The sequence below is a fragment of the Gobius niger genome (genome assembly GCF_951799975.1).
Source record: "Gobius niger genome assembly, chromosome: 20".
Lineage (NCBI taxonomy): Eukaryota > Metazoa > Chordata > Actinopteri > Gobiiformes > Gobiidae > Gobius > Gobius niger.
The window spans coordinates 25,545,656-25,560,363 of NC_136871.1; the positions used below are offsets into that span (position 1 = coordinate 25,545,656).

The 14,708-nt window shown below is 42.5% G+C and overlaps 1 protein-coding gene across 1 annotated transcript; it reads right to left on the minus strand.

Moving 5' to 3' along the window:
- Positions 1–545: 545 nt before the first annotated feature.
- On the minus strand, positions 546–9,397 carry LOC306980217 (E3 ubiquitin-protein ligase MARCHF9-like). Its single transcript, XM_079579490.1, has 6 exons — positions 9,111–9,397; positions 6,595–6,715; positions 4,728–4,980; positions 3,325–3,480; positions 2,192–2,384; positions 546–1,105 (listed from the first exon to the last, which is right to left on the minus strand). The coding sequence occupies exons 2-6, from the start codon at positions 6,669–6,671 to the stop codon at positions 795–797; spliced, it is 990 nt and encodes a 329-aa protein (XP_079435616.1). The 5' UTR covers positions 6,672–6,715; positions 9,111–9,397; the 3' UTR covers positions 546–794.
- Between the last annotated feature and the right edge of the window lie 5,311 nt (positions 9,398–14,708).

The window sequence follows — 14,708 nt, forward strand, 5'->3', positions numbered from 1 at the left end:
CCAGAGACGGACATTTACATAGCCGACCAGCAAAAAGTACAGTTAGATTTGAAACACATTCATTTCATTGGGAAAAAAAAAAAAACGTCAGACAATTTCTTCCCGAATATTATTATTATTAGAGCTGGGACAGCATATAGGGATGTGTTTTTGTCGTCAACATCGCAATACCATAATGACATCATGCATATCATTGAGGCAACAGGGCTCCACTGGTCACACAGTCGCGAGTTTCCCAAAGTGGTGTCGATTCTAGACCAGTGTTTGAACTGGTGTCGCTTCAAGGCAAACCTTCAGTTTATTATCATGACAAGCCATGACGAGAAAATGTTATGGTATGTTAAAATAAGTAATACAGTATTTCCCGACAGATGGCTTCTTTGGCCCAAAATCCAAAACAATCCAAATATCAAGTGGTTTATGGCAAAGGCTCACGATCCTGTGTCCCACTATTGAGTCCCGACCCACAGGTTAAGCACTTAACTACTCCAAATGTCAGCTTTGGGTCAGAGCGTTTGGTTTCCAACTTTTGTTTTTCCGACTTGTGGCTTTATTTGTAAATTATGTCAGGAAATGGAATGGAAATCGCAATGTTTCAGCTCCTCTACGTCGTAATGCGTGTTCGTCCCAGCCCTATTTTTTTATTTACTCACTTAATATTCAGATTTTTACCTTTGCCTATATTTAATAACTCCACCCCGGTGCTGCCCTCAAGAAAACATGTACACTTAGTCATTTGTACATCATAGAAAACACTAAAGTCCCACATGTATGTTTTGTTTAGTCCATATTCCTCATACAGTGGTGACCCTCATGACCACCTCCTGGCCTCTCCGGTGCAGCCCTCTGGCTCTGAGCTGGTTCAGCACATGCATGAGGGTGAACCCACAGTTTTGATGGAAGATAGTCCTTAGAGCATATCTCCTGATGGGATGTCCCCTGCTGTCCACCGAAGAGGACGACCTCTCCCCGGGTTTACAGTTCGAACTACTGGGCTCACCGAGGTCCTTGGATTTCTCATAGTTCAACACTCTCCACTGTTGGTTCACGGCCTGCCAGCGCTTGAAGATCCGGAAAACAGCAGAGCCCTCATGGATGATGAGTCCTGCAGGGGAGAGGGAGAGTTCAGATGGGACACGTCAAGAGTTTATGATTATAGAAAGAATGTTTGTGTACAGGGGCTTTCCATCGTAGACACAAGTACTTGATGGTCTTTTAACAGCAGGCTGGATTAAGACTTATCTAGTAGGTTATCTTGTGCCTAAAACCAACTTTCTGTACCAACACTGCCGGAATATAATCACTTTAATCAGACAACAGTAGATCTCCATCTTAAAACCACCAGCCATACCTTGATGAACGTGATTTCAAAAGCTGTACTAAAGGGAAGAGATGGTTTGACAGAGGTGTGAAGGAGGCCATTTTCGAAAAAGAAGAAAACCCTACACTCAATGAGAGGTACACTCCAACTTGCCTTGCATTTACAGAAGCCCACTCTGTCCTAACACTGTGGACAGTGATTGAGCAGATACCAGGTCTGTGTAAAGAGAGGTGTTGATACTGATACTGGCTTCTGAGGTAAGAGTGGCTTTTTAGAACAAAGATGGGTCATATCGACAGCTAAACCACTCTATCACCACTTAGATTTGTGTCAATCCAGTCTTCCTCAAAAAGATCAGTAGTTACTATTGTAGCCTCTTGAAGTGAGAGGCGAAAAGCCCTCGACTCTTGAACTCTCGTACCTTTGTAAAGAAGTATTTGTGGCTGTATATGACGCTCAAAAATAAAGAAAAACACACCATATTTTTATTTGCCGATGAATATGAATATTTACTTAGAAAAAACATCATATGTGTAAATATATGTCTATAAGAAATAAATGTGAATATTGTTAAGAGTGAATGACTGAAGTAGAGAGTAAATTAAAAAAAATAATAATAATAAAAAACTGGTAAAAGTAGATTGATTTCTTCCATTACAAATCTTACCACTACTATGGCAGCTCAATGTTTCTATAATGACTTGGTAAAAGTGGCTAGTAGAAGCTGTAAAGCAAGAGATTTATTTAGCTCCAAACAAAAGAGTATATTGATTCTTGTCATTCAAGCTGTTAATGACACATTTCTCCTTAAATTGATAGAGATCGAGAGTGAAAAATAAGGCAATTCATTCCCTGTGCGTTTCCGCTCACCGATGCAGACGATGTCCATGAAGCCGTACATGGCGTAGCAGATCTGGAAGAGCAGGTCCTGCCGCTGCCATTTGGCCGACGGGCTGAGGGACGACCACACGAGCCACGACACACTGGCCACAAGGAACAGAGAGCCCAGCACCACCGCCGCGATCTGCACGCGCTCGATCACGGACAGCGAGATCCACTGCCACTGTGGACGCGCACACACAGAGAGATAACGCTATTATTGTCAAAAGAAAACACTGGAAGTTATTTTTAAATGACTTCAAATTAAGGGGAGACACTACCGGCAAAACTCAATTTTTTCAGTTTTCTGGTTTTGGGCCAAATTGGTCTCTGAACATATAAGCTTTCACCCGGAAACAGAAAATATACCTAATCTTCACAATAACATGTTTAAATATTGCGCTGATTCAATGTTCCCCCATAGACTTATATGGGAGAACACAATTTCAAGGGCCTTTTTCTCAAAACACATTTTTCTGTCATTGTGGTGACACTATGTCCACGTCAGTCGGACCTAAAGACATTTTCCAGCCTTGGATTGAACAATATTTGGAAGATTTTTTCAGAAGGATTTTTTATTATTTAATCCCTGGCCCCATTTATTGAGTTTTGAATGTCAAAAAATAAGGCGAAAATTAAATTTTTACAAAATTTTCCACTAAAAAACAGCTCTTTTTAAACTCTTTTTAACAAGAAATCCAAAATCCCCTCTGAGAAAGTCTTGGCAACTCATGCATCAATAAAATGAAACCATAAATTTGAATGTAGCTCTATCCATTATTCAGATTTCGTCGCCGAAAAGATGGGAAATTTGGGGCATTTTTAGGCATAAAACACCTTGTTCTTATATGAAAAGATAAAATGACAGAAAACTTGCAATGTATTTTTTTCTTACATTTATGCCAGTGATCTACAGCAAAAGTTTCAAATTGATATCTGTAAATATACCTGTTTTCCCTATTCACCTGCAGTGTCTCGCCTTAATAATAATAAACAATAACATAAAATGAGAAGTAGTAAGAGAAGTAGTATATTATGTATGTATAGCATGTTCTTAGTGCCGAAAATGCAGTGATAGACTGACAGCACTTGGCAAATGGTAGTAATTGCAGTGTAGTATATACTTGTAGTGGGTTCTTGGTGCTTATGGCCAGGACGTGGTACTTGAAGAGGCACAGCTCACAGCTCCAGGAGCCTCTCTCACTGATCCAGCGGATCAGGCAGGTCTGGTGAGTGCAGCGGACGGAGCCATCACAGCGACAGGGGCTCAACAGCTCCCCCTGCAGGACACACACGGGGACAGCGTTCACGGTGACCCAGCTGTTACTATTTTAGGAACATTTGAGTTAGGGTACACACACTTATAGTTAAGCTCCGCCTATGCTAATAGATGATTATAATAAAACAAATAAATAAACATAAACAATTAAAGCACTCAACAAAGCAAAAAGTAAAATAAATGGTCAAAAGATATTTATTTGTAAAACGCTCTAGTTCGATATAAGTTTATAGTATTATTTCCATTACTTCTTCTTTGCAAAGTGAGGAACTAATGAGCAAAATAAGAGAAAACAAAAGTAAATATAAAACATAAGACCAGATGATGTAGGCCCGATTCTATGGAGACATTTAACCAGTGGAAACAGTGTCTCGCTGTCATACCCACTTGTATTACTGTATGTACGGTTCAGTTTTTGGCTGTCACTGTGAAAATTCCCGAGGCTCTTCTGGACTGACACCACCATCTCACTCTGCCCTCTGTCTGCCTCCGTGTGATGTAGCTTTAAATTAATCTGAGCGCTGCAGGCAGTAGCGCAGCCAAAACTTTCTCTGCCAAAGTCTGCCTCTTCGCATTTCAACTTTTTTTTACGTCATTTTATAAGCCTCATATGTGAATTTTGTCTGTAATAGTTGAAGAGCTTGGCTTCACTGGCTCCTGCTGAGGAACCCTAGGGCAACACACTGGAGTCATGCATTAAATAGAAGAAATGGCAATGCCTCAATTTTGTTTGGATTCGTCAGACCCGATATAGTTGGTTATATGCTAACAGTAACATTCACATTGATATTCTGACATAAAAAGGTGTGTCATTTTGGGTGGCTCATTATGCAAACTCTGCAATTTCATCAAAAACAGTAGTCTACAAAAACAACATTTCTACTTCAGTGACATGTAAGACATTTGAAGTTATCAAACAAACACAAATCTCTATGGAAGATTTTGCCTTGTACTGTCAAAATGCAAAAGACCATGACCTCGTTGGGATCTGGCTTTTGGTTCATATCTCTATAATTACTGACTGTCCACTTTAAAGGTCCTACAGCTGTTTTTTGCATCTAATTGTCTGCAGCTAGTTGTTACATTACCGTGGTAGTATTGCTCCCTGAAAGTTGTGAAACGTGCTTATAAACTGATCCCTGTGCAGAACTGGGACAATAGGAAAGCGTTAGGAGAGTATTAGGAATGCGCTGAGACCATTACCGACAATTTAAACTGTTCACGGAATGACCCAGTCTCAGCTCTTACCTTGTCCGGCCCCTGGAAGCAGATGCGGCACTGGGGGGACTTGATGCTGGTCTCAGACAGACTGGGCAGAGACGTCTCCAGACCTTTGCCCTCACGCGGCTCCAGGTTCAGACTCTGGGGACGGGGCGTGTTCCCGTAGTAGTCCTCCTCATCGTTGGGGTGGGAGCAGCCAAGGGGAGCGCAGCCACAGCTCCCCGCAGACGGCGCGCCGCCTCTGGGCTCCGCGTCAGGACCGCCCCCTCCCGAGTCCGACCTGCGGGAGGTGGGTAAAGTAGTAAAAAAGAAGATTCCCACACTCTGCTGCCAGCTATTGTGCATATTCATTTAGATATTACTCAGTCGGGGTGATGTTTGTGTGGGCTGTCAGTGGTCCCAGTAGAGCTTTTCAAATATCATGGACTGAACTGGGCGGATTGAGCCTAGGATGTTTCTTCGCCTTCTCACTCTAAAGTCACCTGACTCTACTACCATTTTGAGTTACACCGTCTAGAATGTCATGTCATAATCTCAGTTGGAGCAGGGGCCATTACTACTAACTGGGAGAGATATAGTTTTGTTTAGAAATATCCAAACAGAAAATGTTTTCCCTGATTATTATTTGGAAGTGACTGGATTTTGATTATTGTCACCACTATTACAGACCTTTATGAAGTAAGTAGTGGTGAGACAAGACATTGAGCTTGGTGACATTTTTTTTGTTTCGTGTGGATAGGTCCAGCCATAACAGAGATAATAACACGATAGAATAGCTGCACCAACTCATTTTTAAATTGTTGCAACCTATTGTTTTTTCTCAATGCAATTTTGCTATGCAATTTCAATGTGTTTGTAATTTTAATGCGGTAAAATTGCCAATAAAGATGACCTGAAACAAACAAAACTCTTAGTGACACTCAAACTATTACGATTTGTTTCCATTGATTTCTCTAATTCATGTAGAGACTAAACTCAATGACCACTGGTTGCATTGCTTTATGACCGCGACATTAATGGCCGACACTGTCCGCCATTGCTGCAGTACCTCCATATGTGGGCGGTTTCCATTAGTTAGCATTGCACTTTCCACACGTTTTAAGCGACTGTAAAGCCTGGTTTTTAATTTTTTGGAACTTCCTACAGCTAGATATTGCTCCTGTGATAATGCTGGGTTAGCTACAATTAAAGAAACCAGGCTGGGTTTCACAAGAACAATTTTAGAAATCTTGTATTCTTATGCGGGCCGGACTTTGATTGACAGACTGCTAGCATTAGAGCTAATGGTGTGGCTACAACCAAACTACGCACACTGCGAGGGCCGAATCTACAGTGAAGATCCCGCCCATATGCCCTTTTTAGGAACATGCACCATCACAGCAGGATAGGAGTCTGTAAATCAGCCATGATTTCCCCCTCGAACATTATTTATTAGTTATTATGGCAAACGGGTAAGAGTGAGGAGAAGTGGTCTATAATTATGTCTATGCTAAAACCACACTAACTTAACATTAAAGTGGTGTAAATTCTCCGTCATCTTATTTGGACTGTGTTAAAGAGACTATACAGACTTTAAAAATGTTAAAATTATGTATTTTCCTCCCCCTACCTGTTCCAGCAATGTCCTAAGATGTAGAATGAGCCCAGATCTGTTCACCACAACTGTCTCTAAAATCCTGCGCTGTCACTCAAAAAGTCGTTGATTCGGGTCCGAATTGCCGTCATGCACGAGCTTAATATAGAACCTGTAGTTACGCGTAAGACCTGAGGTGGCAGTAGGGCGTATAAAATGACCAACTTGCATCTAGCCCCTTTAATGAACATAGGTGGGACTCATACATGCTCATATTGTCATGGGATATTCATAAAAGGACGTGTGTAAAGTAACGCTGACCTCCTGCTGGACCCGGAGCGCATCAGCAGCAGCACTTTGAGCTCATTGAAGAACATTCGAATGCGGTTCTTGAACATGTTTCACAATCACCACAGACTTCGTCAGGACTCAGGGGATGGTTCTGCCCAGACAAAAAAATGACGTGAGTGTTACTGTAATGTGAAAGCCTCATGAAGAAAATATGCTTAGAACAAAAGGGACGGAAGGAGAGAGGCTCCAAACACCAAAATCTACCAAATGATCTTTGCAGTATTCACTAGGTGCCAAAATATCCATATCTGTTCATATCTGTATTTTCTAAGCATTGTTGTGATAGAATTTGCTGAAAAAAATGGAAATACTGTGTTGAAATGGTTTAGTACAATATCTGTGGGGTTCTACAGGGGACGATTCTGTGGCCCCTCTTGTTCAATCTGTACATGCTTCCGCTGGGTCAATTAATATCCAGCAACAACGTGTCCAATCACAATTACGCAGACGATACTCAGATCAGCCGGTGAACATGGGCCTGTAGAAACACTGTGTCATTGTATCAAACAGATTAGTGTGTGGATGCAAAACAACCTTCTCCAATTAAATACAGATAAAACTGAGATAATTGTCTTTGTCCCACAAAAGCGAGAGGTCATCTTGAGGCTCTTTCACTAGAACCAAAAACTCAAGTTAAAAATCTAAGAGTAATCATGCTCTCAGTCATATAAAGTCAATTACATCAGCGGCCTATTACCACCTAAAAAAATAAAAATAAAAAACATAGTGTCAATAACAGATTTGGGGAGACTAATTCATGTGTTTTTCGTCAGTCGGCTAGACTATTGTAACGGCCTGTTCACTGGCCTTTCCAAACAAGCTGTTAGACAACAGCAGTATATTCCAAATGCTGCAGCTCGAGTCCTGACCAGAACCAGGAAATACGGCTATATTAGTCCAGTGCTCCGGTCTCTGCACTGGCTTCCTGTCACTGAGAGAATAAACTTTAAAATAGCTCTGCTTGTGTGCAAGTCCTTTCATGGTCAAGCACCAAAGTACATCTCTGACATGTTAAAGCCATATGAACCGCCTCGGGCCTTGAGATCCACAGGGAGGGGTCTCCTGGTGGTTCCCAGAGTCGCGACTAAACACGGTGAGGCTGCATTTCAGGTTCATGCAGCAAAAGTGTGGAACAGCCTCTGTGAGAACGTGAAACAGGCCTCAACCCTGACTATGTTTAAGTCCAGGCTGAAAGGACACCTTTTTACTGCTGCCTATGGTAATTGATTGTATTTTAACTCATTTTAATAAATCATTTTAACATAACATATTTGTATTTTTATATATTTTTCTGCGTTGTATCGATTTAATTGTGTTTATGTGTTTTTGGTTTTGCTGTGAGGCACATTGAGTTGCCTTGTGCATGAAATGTCCTGTATAAATGAATTTGCCTTGCCAATCTCAATATGTTGACATCCATATTCAAGACATTTGTTGGGCATTTTTTTCTAATATCGGGCAGCCCTAAGAGACAGAGACACGATGGGTGAAGTGTCTTGCTCAAAGACACAATGGCCGTCTGCACCTGTCACAGCTGGCTCTGATAGAAAACTGAGTAAAGACTTTCACATATGTATCGCTGTAGAATCAAGTAGAACTCTCAGTGTTGCATGGATATAAAATATTATGAATAAAAACAAAGAAGGTAAAAGATTTAAAGCCGCATTATGGAACTTTTTAAGCGAAATGAAAAATGTTATATTAGAGTGTAGGTGACCGTTCACTGGCCCAGCGGCTGTTTGTGTGGTCAGTGAGGCGCCTTTGGTTTCCATCACGGTCGCCTCTATGACGACCCGGGACCGGCTGTTTTTTTAGGATTTCTAGATTAAATGTACAGAGATGGCTCCATCAGCAGAGAAAAAAACGCAAAAACAATTGATGGTGGAGCGTCATAGAGGCTACCGTGATGGACGGTAAAGGCACCTTGCTAACTCCCCACACAGCTGCTGTGTCAGTGAAAGGTCAAAATATGAACTAACATCACCCTTTTCCACATTAAAGTTCCACAGTGCACCTTTAATGGGGTGACATGAGGTGACAATTCTCTATAAGGCTTACAACTTCCATTTAGAGCACCTGAATGTCATTTCTCTTGAGGTGAATTAGAAAAGTATTTTGGACAAAAGGATACTAGACTTTTCTTTCACCAAGAGTCCTGGTCTCAGAAGGGAACCAACTGTACATATTTTAGCAGAGGTATCGCTTATATGTACTGAGATACATAGTAACCCATGTACTAATTGGCTATACCCGACCCTAAATTGTATGTATCCATTTCTGCTGATAAGCCTACATCCATCCCTGTTGAACACGAGACAAGGAGTAAGATCATCCATCTGATGTCTCTTCAAACTCCATTAGAGGATGTCACTATTCAACGTCCAATCATCTCCTCTACAAACCAACCTACAATGAACACAGTCCACCATCACATTCAGCATTGCGCCACAAAAAAACATCGACAAAACAGCAGAAAAATACTTCACCCGCAGCTTCCAGTATCGGAGGGGATTAAAGATGCGGCCGTGCGCGGTTTGCGGGTCACTTCCTGGTTACGCAGCGCTGATTTCGACCGAGGCAGAACTGGCCCCCACATGATAGGCTGCCGCAGGAGCCCCCTAACCCTTTGCATATCCTGTTGTTATACCATGTGCACCCCTTCGCCAGCCAATGGGAGCGCACTACCTCTCCTCACGGGGCCCAGGCGGCGGCGGCGGCGGCGGTGGCGTCTCCTCTCGCCTCCTAATGGACTCTGAAGGATGCGAGCGCGGTGCAGCAGAGTCCGACCTCTCCATCCTCCTGTCGCTACATATTAAGGCTACACTTGTTGTTGCTGCAAACGCTGGGGCGAGGTGTAAAACCGCGGGATGTCACTGGGAGGGGGGAAAAAATGACGCTTTCAAAGGCGTTATGCTGATCGTTGCAAGTTTGGTCGTTTACCTATAATGGCCTACGTGAGGTGACAGCGAGCGGCGTGAGCCAAAAAAAAGAAAAAGAAAAAAAAGGGGGGGGGGGAGGAAAGAAAAGAAAGCGCCTTTGTTGTCTAGAGGTGGCACCCGTTGGGTTTTTCACTGTCCCCTTTCCTTCAGCGTAGCATCATAAGTCCTCGATCGAGAGAGAGAGTGAAAAAGAAAAAGGTTCTTGGCCCCTGTAACGCCACACTGGAGCGTGACGTTACATGCACAAGCGTATAGTCCCGAGCTGTCAAAACATCACGCAATATTTTCAAAACAGTCCAGGACAAAGAGATCCCGCTGACAATGCTTCTCCCTGCGCTCCCCACTCGTTCCTCTTGATGGGGAAAAAGGAAAATGGCAGAGCTCGCCTCGGTCGTTTTTCCCCTCTCTCTTCCAGGAAGTTGTCGTTAATATGGAACAGGAGCGATGCCAGTGCGGCGCGTCCTTGTGCGTCGGTTCTTTTGGCACGGGCTGCTGTCCAAGGTGCTGATGATGAACGCCTTTTCTTTTCTTTTTCTTTTTTTTCTTTCTTTCTTTTTTTTTTTTTTTTACGTCAGGACCACGTGCCCAATCTCGACGTCTTTGAACGTGAAAACAGTTCATGTTTGTGTGCGTGTGTGTGTGTGTGTGTGTGTGTGCGTGCGCGTGCGTGCGTGCGTGTGTGCGTGTGTGTTTGTGAAGAGTTGGGGATGTGACGGATGAGGTTTTCAAGGCGGAGGCGTTTAGAGTAACAATCAGGGCCACGGAGCAAAGGGGACCGGGAGGTAAACATGATGATCACGTGCGCAAAGCAGATCATATTAAAGCGAATAGTTCTCAAACACTCTTCAGGTCCTACTCAGGTCAACTATTTAACACTGTCTTCATTTCTTCATCAGAGAGATGATTTCTTGTATGCTCTAGTCCTGCATTTAAGTTGTGTACACCCAGTTTCGTTGAGTTTATTTTAGGACTACTTTTGACCCGGTGTAACAGGCCAAATTAACCCCGCCCATATTAAACCCGGGTATAGTTTGGCCTAGGCCAATCTATACCCCCGGGTATAAAATAGCCTAGGCCAAACTATACCCCTCTGGGCCAGAATATACCCCTCTAACTTTTCACAAGATGTTTATTTGGCTTATTTGGGACAGTTTATGTTAATGATCAAGCCACACCAGATTGTAGCCTGGGGCTCAAAGTGGTTATTTAAAAAAGAAAAAAAGAAAAAATCAATCAAAAAATAAGGTAAATAAAAATTAATAATTGGCATTTGAAATGTGAACATGTACCTATTGGTAATAACATAAAGGCATATAGCTATTGCATCACATGTCAACTTTGTATACCTTGATTTACCATAATAACTCTACGCCATGGAAAGTTGCTTACTACCTTCACTCACTCACTACCTTCAGTCAATACCTTCACTCACTACCTTCACTCACTCACTACATTCAGTCACTACCTTCACTCACTCACTACCTTCACTCACTCACTACATTCAGTCACTACCTTCAGTCACTCACTACCTTCACTCACTACCTTCAGTCACTACCTTCACTCACTACCTTCACTCACTCACTACCTTCACTCACTACCTTCAGTCACTCACTACCTTTAGTCACTACCTTCACTCACTACCTTCACTCACAACCTTCACTCACTCACTACCTTCACTCACTCACTACCTTCACTCACTACCTTCACTCACTCACTACCTTCACTCACTACCTTCACTCACTCACTACCTTCACTCACTACCTTCACTCACTCACTACCTTCAGTCACTACCTTCACTCACTCACTACCTTCACTCACTCACTACCTTCAGTCACTACCTTCACTCACTCACTACCTTCACTCACTACCTTCACTCACTCACTACCTTCACTTACTCACTACCTTCACTCACTCACTACCTTCACTCACTCACTACCTTCACTCACTACCTTCACTCACTACCTTCACTCACTCACTACCTTCAGTCACTACCTTCACTCACTCACTACCTTCACTCACTACCTTCACTCACTCACTACCTTCACTCACTCACTACCTTCACTCACTCACTACCTTCAGTCACTACCTTCACTCACTCACTACCTTCAGTCACTACCTTCACTCACTCACTACCTTCAGTCACTACCTTCACTCACTACCTTCACTCACTCACTACCTTCAGTCACTACCTTCACTCACTCACTATCTTCACTCACTCACTACCTTCACTCACTCACTACCTTCACTTACTACCTTCACTCACTACCTTCACTCACTCACTACCTTCACTCACTACCTTCACTCACTCACTACCTTCAGTCACTCACTACCTTCACTCACTACCTTCAGTCACTACCTTCAGTCACTACCTTCAGTCACTACCTTCACTCACTCACTACCTTCACTTACTACCTTCACTCACTACCTTCACTCACTCACTACCTTCACTCACTACCTTCACTCACTCACTACCTTCACTCACTACCTTCACTCACTCACTACCTTCACCCACTCACTACCTTCACTAACTCACTACCTTCACTCACTCACTACCTTCAGTCACTACCTTCACTCACTCACTACCTTCACTCACTACCTTCATTCACTCACTACCTTCACTCACTCACTACCTTCACTCACTCACTACCTTCAGTCACTACCTTCACTCACTCACTACCTTCACTCACTCACTACCTTCAGTCACTCACTACCTTCAGTCACTACCTTCACTCACTCACTACCTTCACTCACTACCTTCATTCACTCACTACCTTCAGTCACTACCTTCACTCACTCACTACCTTCACTCACTCACTACCTTCAGTCACTACCTTCACTCACTCACTACCTTCACTCACTCACTACCTTCAGTCACTACCTTCACTCACTCACTACCTTCACTCACTACCTTCATTCACTCACTACCTTCACTCACTACCTTCACTCACTCACTACCTTCAGTCACTACCTTCACTCACTCACTGCACTCACTCATACTTCATTCATGCAAAGGTAGGCAAAGTGTCTTGCCCAAGGACACAACAACAGCCTGTACCTGCAGAAGCACGGATTTGAACTGCCAACCTTCCAGTTAAAGGACAACCCACTCTATCACCCTAAGCTACTGTTATAATTGGGGGTATAATCTGGCCTGGGGGTGGGGGGGTGAAATAGCCTAGGCCATAACATACCCCGGGGTATATTATGGCCTAGGTCATTTTAAACCCGGGTGTAGTCCAGATGGGGGGTATACTCTGGCCTGTTACACCAGTTTAGTCTTGATTAGATCTGGATCTAGTACTTGGAGGAACACATTTTAATTTTATTTTGATGTGAGGTGTTGATCATCGCTGACGTCCACAATGAGATGAAAATAAATCACTGACTCAGCACAGATAAAGCACAGGTCACAGACTGACGGCATTGTTCAAATATTTGCATTTATAAGTTTGACTCTGCTTCAGACCTTAATGTCAAGTCCCTGTCACACCAAAACATGTTTGTACTAGAAGCCATGATGGTGAAAAGGTGCATTTGCAATAAAAACAAGTAGCAATTTGTGACACTAAAGCATCACTTCTGAGCGGCCGGCAAAACCGACCCGAGTCTCTGGTCTGTACAATATATTTAATGCAATGCCCCTGAGCACTGACGAAAAGAATGAATAAATAAGTAAATAAATAAATCTTATGTATAAGATGTGCATGAAAAATGTTTTTTCCGGTGAGCAAAACACTGGTAACATTTGATATATATATTTACACCCCAGTAATAACTATTATCTTTCCCTCTAAAGACTAATTCAGATCCAAAATCCAAAGATCCAAAGGCAATAAGGCAAGTTTATTTGCATAGAGCACAATTCAAGGCAATTCAAAGTTCTTCACAGTTGCATAAAATTACAAGAAAGCAGATCAAATCTATAAAACATCAACATAAAAATGTAGTACAGTAAAGTACAGTGCAGATAAAATACTTTCAGTGTCATATGCACGGGTGAGAATAACTGTTTTCAGCCTGGAACATTGTCAGACAGTTCCAGATTTTAGCTGCATGAAACTGAAACGCTGCCTCGCCGTGTTTATTATGGACTCTGGGAACCACCAGGAGACCCCTCCCTGAAGTTCCACTTCTTCTGGCCTCTGTAATAAAACAAAACAAACCCGTACATTTAAGCTCTTACCATAAATCTCATTTTTTGTTTCTTACATTTAGGTTGGAAATCTACAGAGCAAGTTGGAGTCCAAAACATATTCATCCACCGTGTCTCGCCTCAATAAAATGACCAGATGGATGAAATAGGGGATGCTTTACGACATTTGGGGTCAAGGGGAATCAAAGCACATGAATCAGAGCAGGACCAACCACAAATTTAGATCCAATCCTCAAAAATATCCACTTTAGTGACACAGTAAGCATGTTTGCAGAGTGCAACTATCCTTGAAAAGCAAATGAAAAATCTTCCATTCTCAGACAGGACACGTTAATCAGCCTGTGTTACAATGCAGGAAAACAACCAAGCTACATTAATTTGATAAATTATCAAATGCAAACCACTCTCTATATATAGATCGAAACAATACTGCAGGATGTATTACATAAAGGAAGCAGCAGAATTTGAGGCTACGAGAGATTATAGATTATTTTCACACAGTGCAGATCATTGAGCGTGTCTGTGTCAGTGTGGTGAGATGAGACCACAGAGGAGGCTGGTCATGTGACGGAAGGCATTAGTAAAATGGAGGCTGAGCTGCGGTCAGTGCTTTTATACTGAGATGCAGTGCGCTGAAGATGTTAATGTGGGCTTGATGTCAAAGTGAAATGCTTGGTAGGGATCTATATTTGGCTAGTATCGCATTCAGTCCTTTATTAGCCACTCGGGCCGGTTGACTTTGATCGATGACTGCGCTTAAACATTCTGGACCTGAAAATCATTTGGATCAAATATTTAAATATTCAGGTAGCAGATGGGGTTTGTTAATTTCATAAAGTTATGTTTCTACTTTAGGGTCTGCACATAAAGCCCATTTGTTGTTATGGAATTCCCCTAAGGATGTGTCATGTGATATCTATGATCAATTATTGGGATGAAAGCATGGGAACATGTCGTATGACACTTTCTGTCTTGGCTGGGAGGTAATTTGG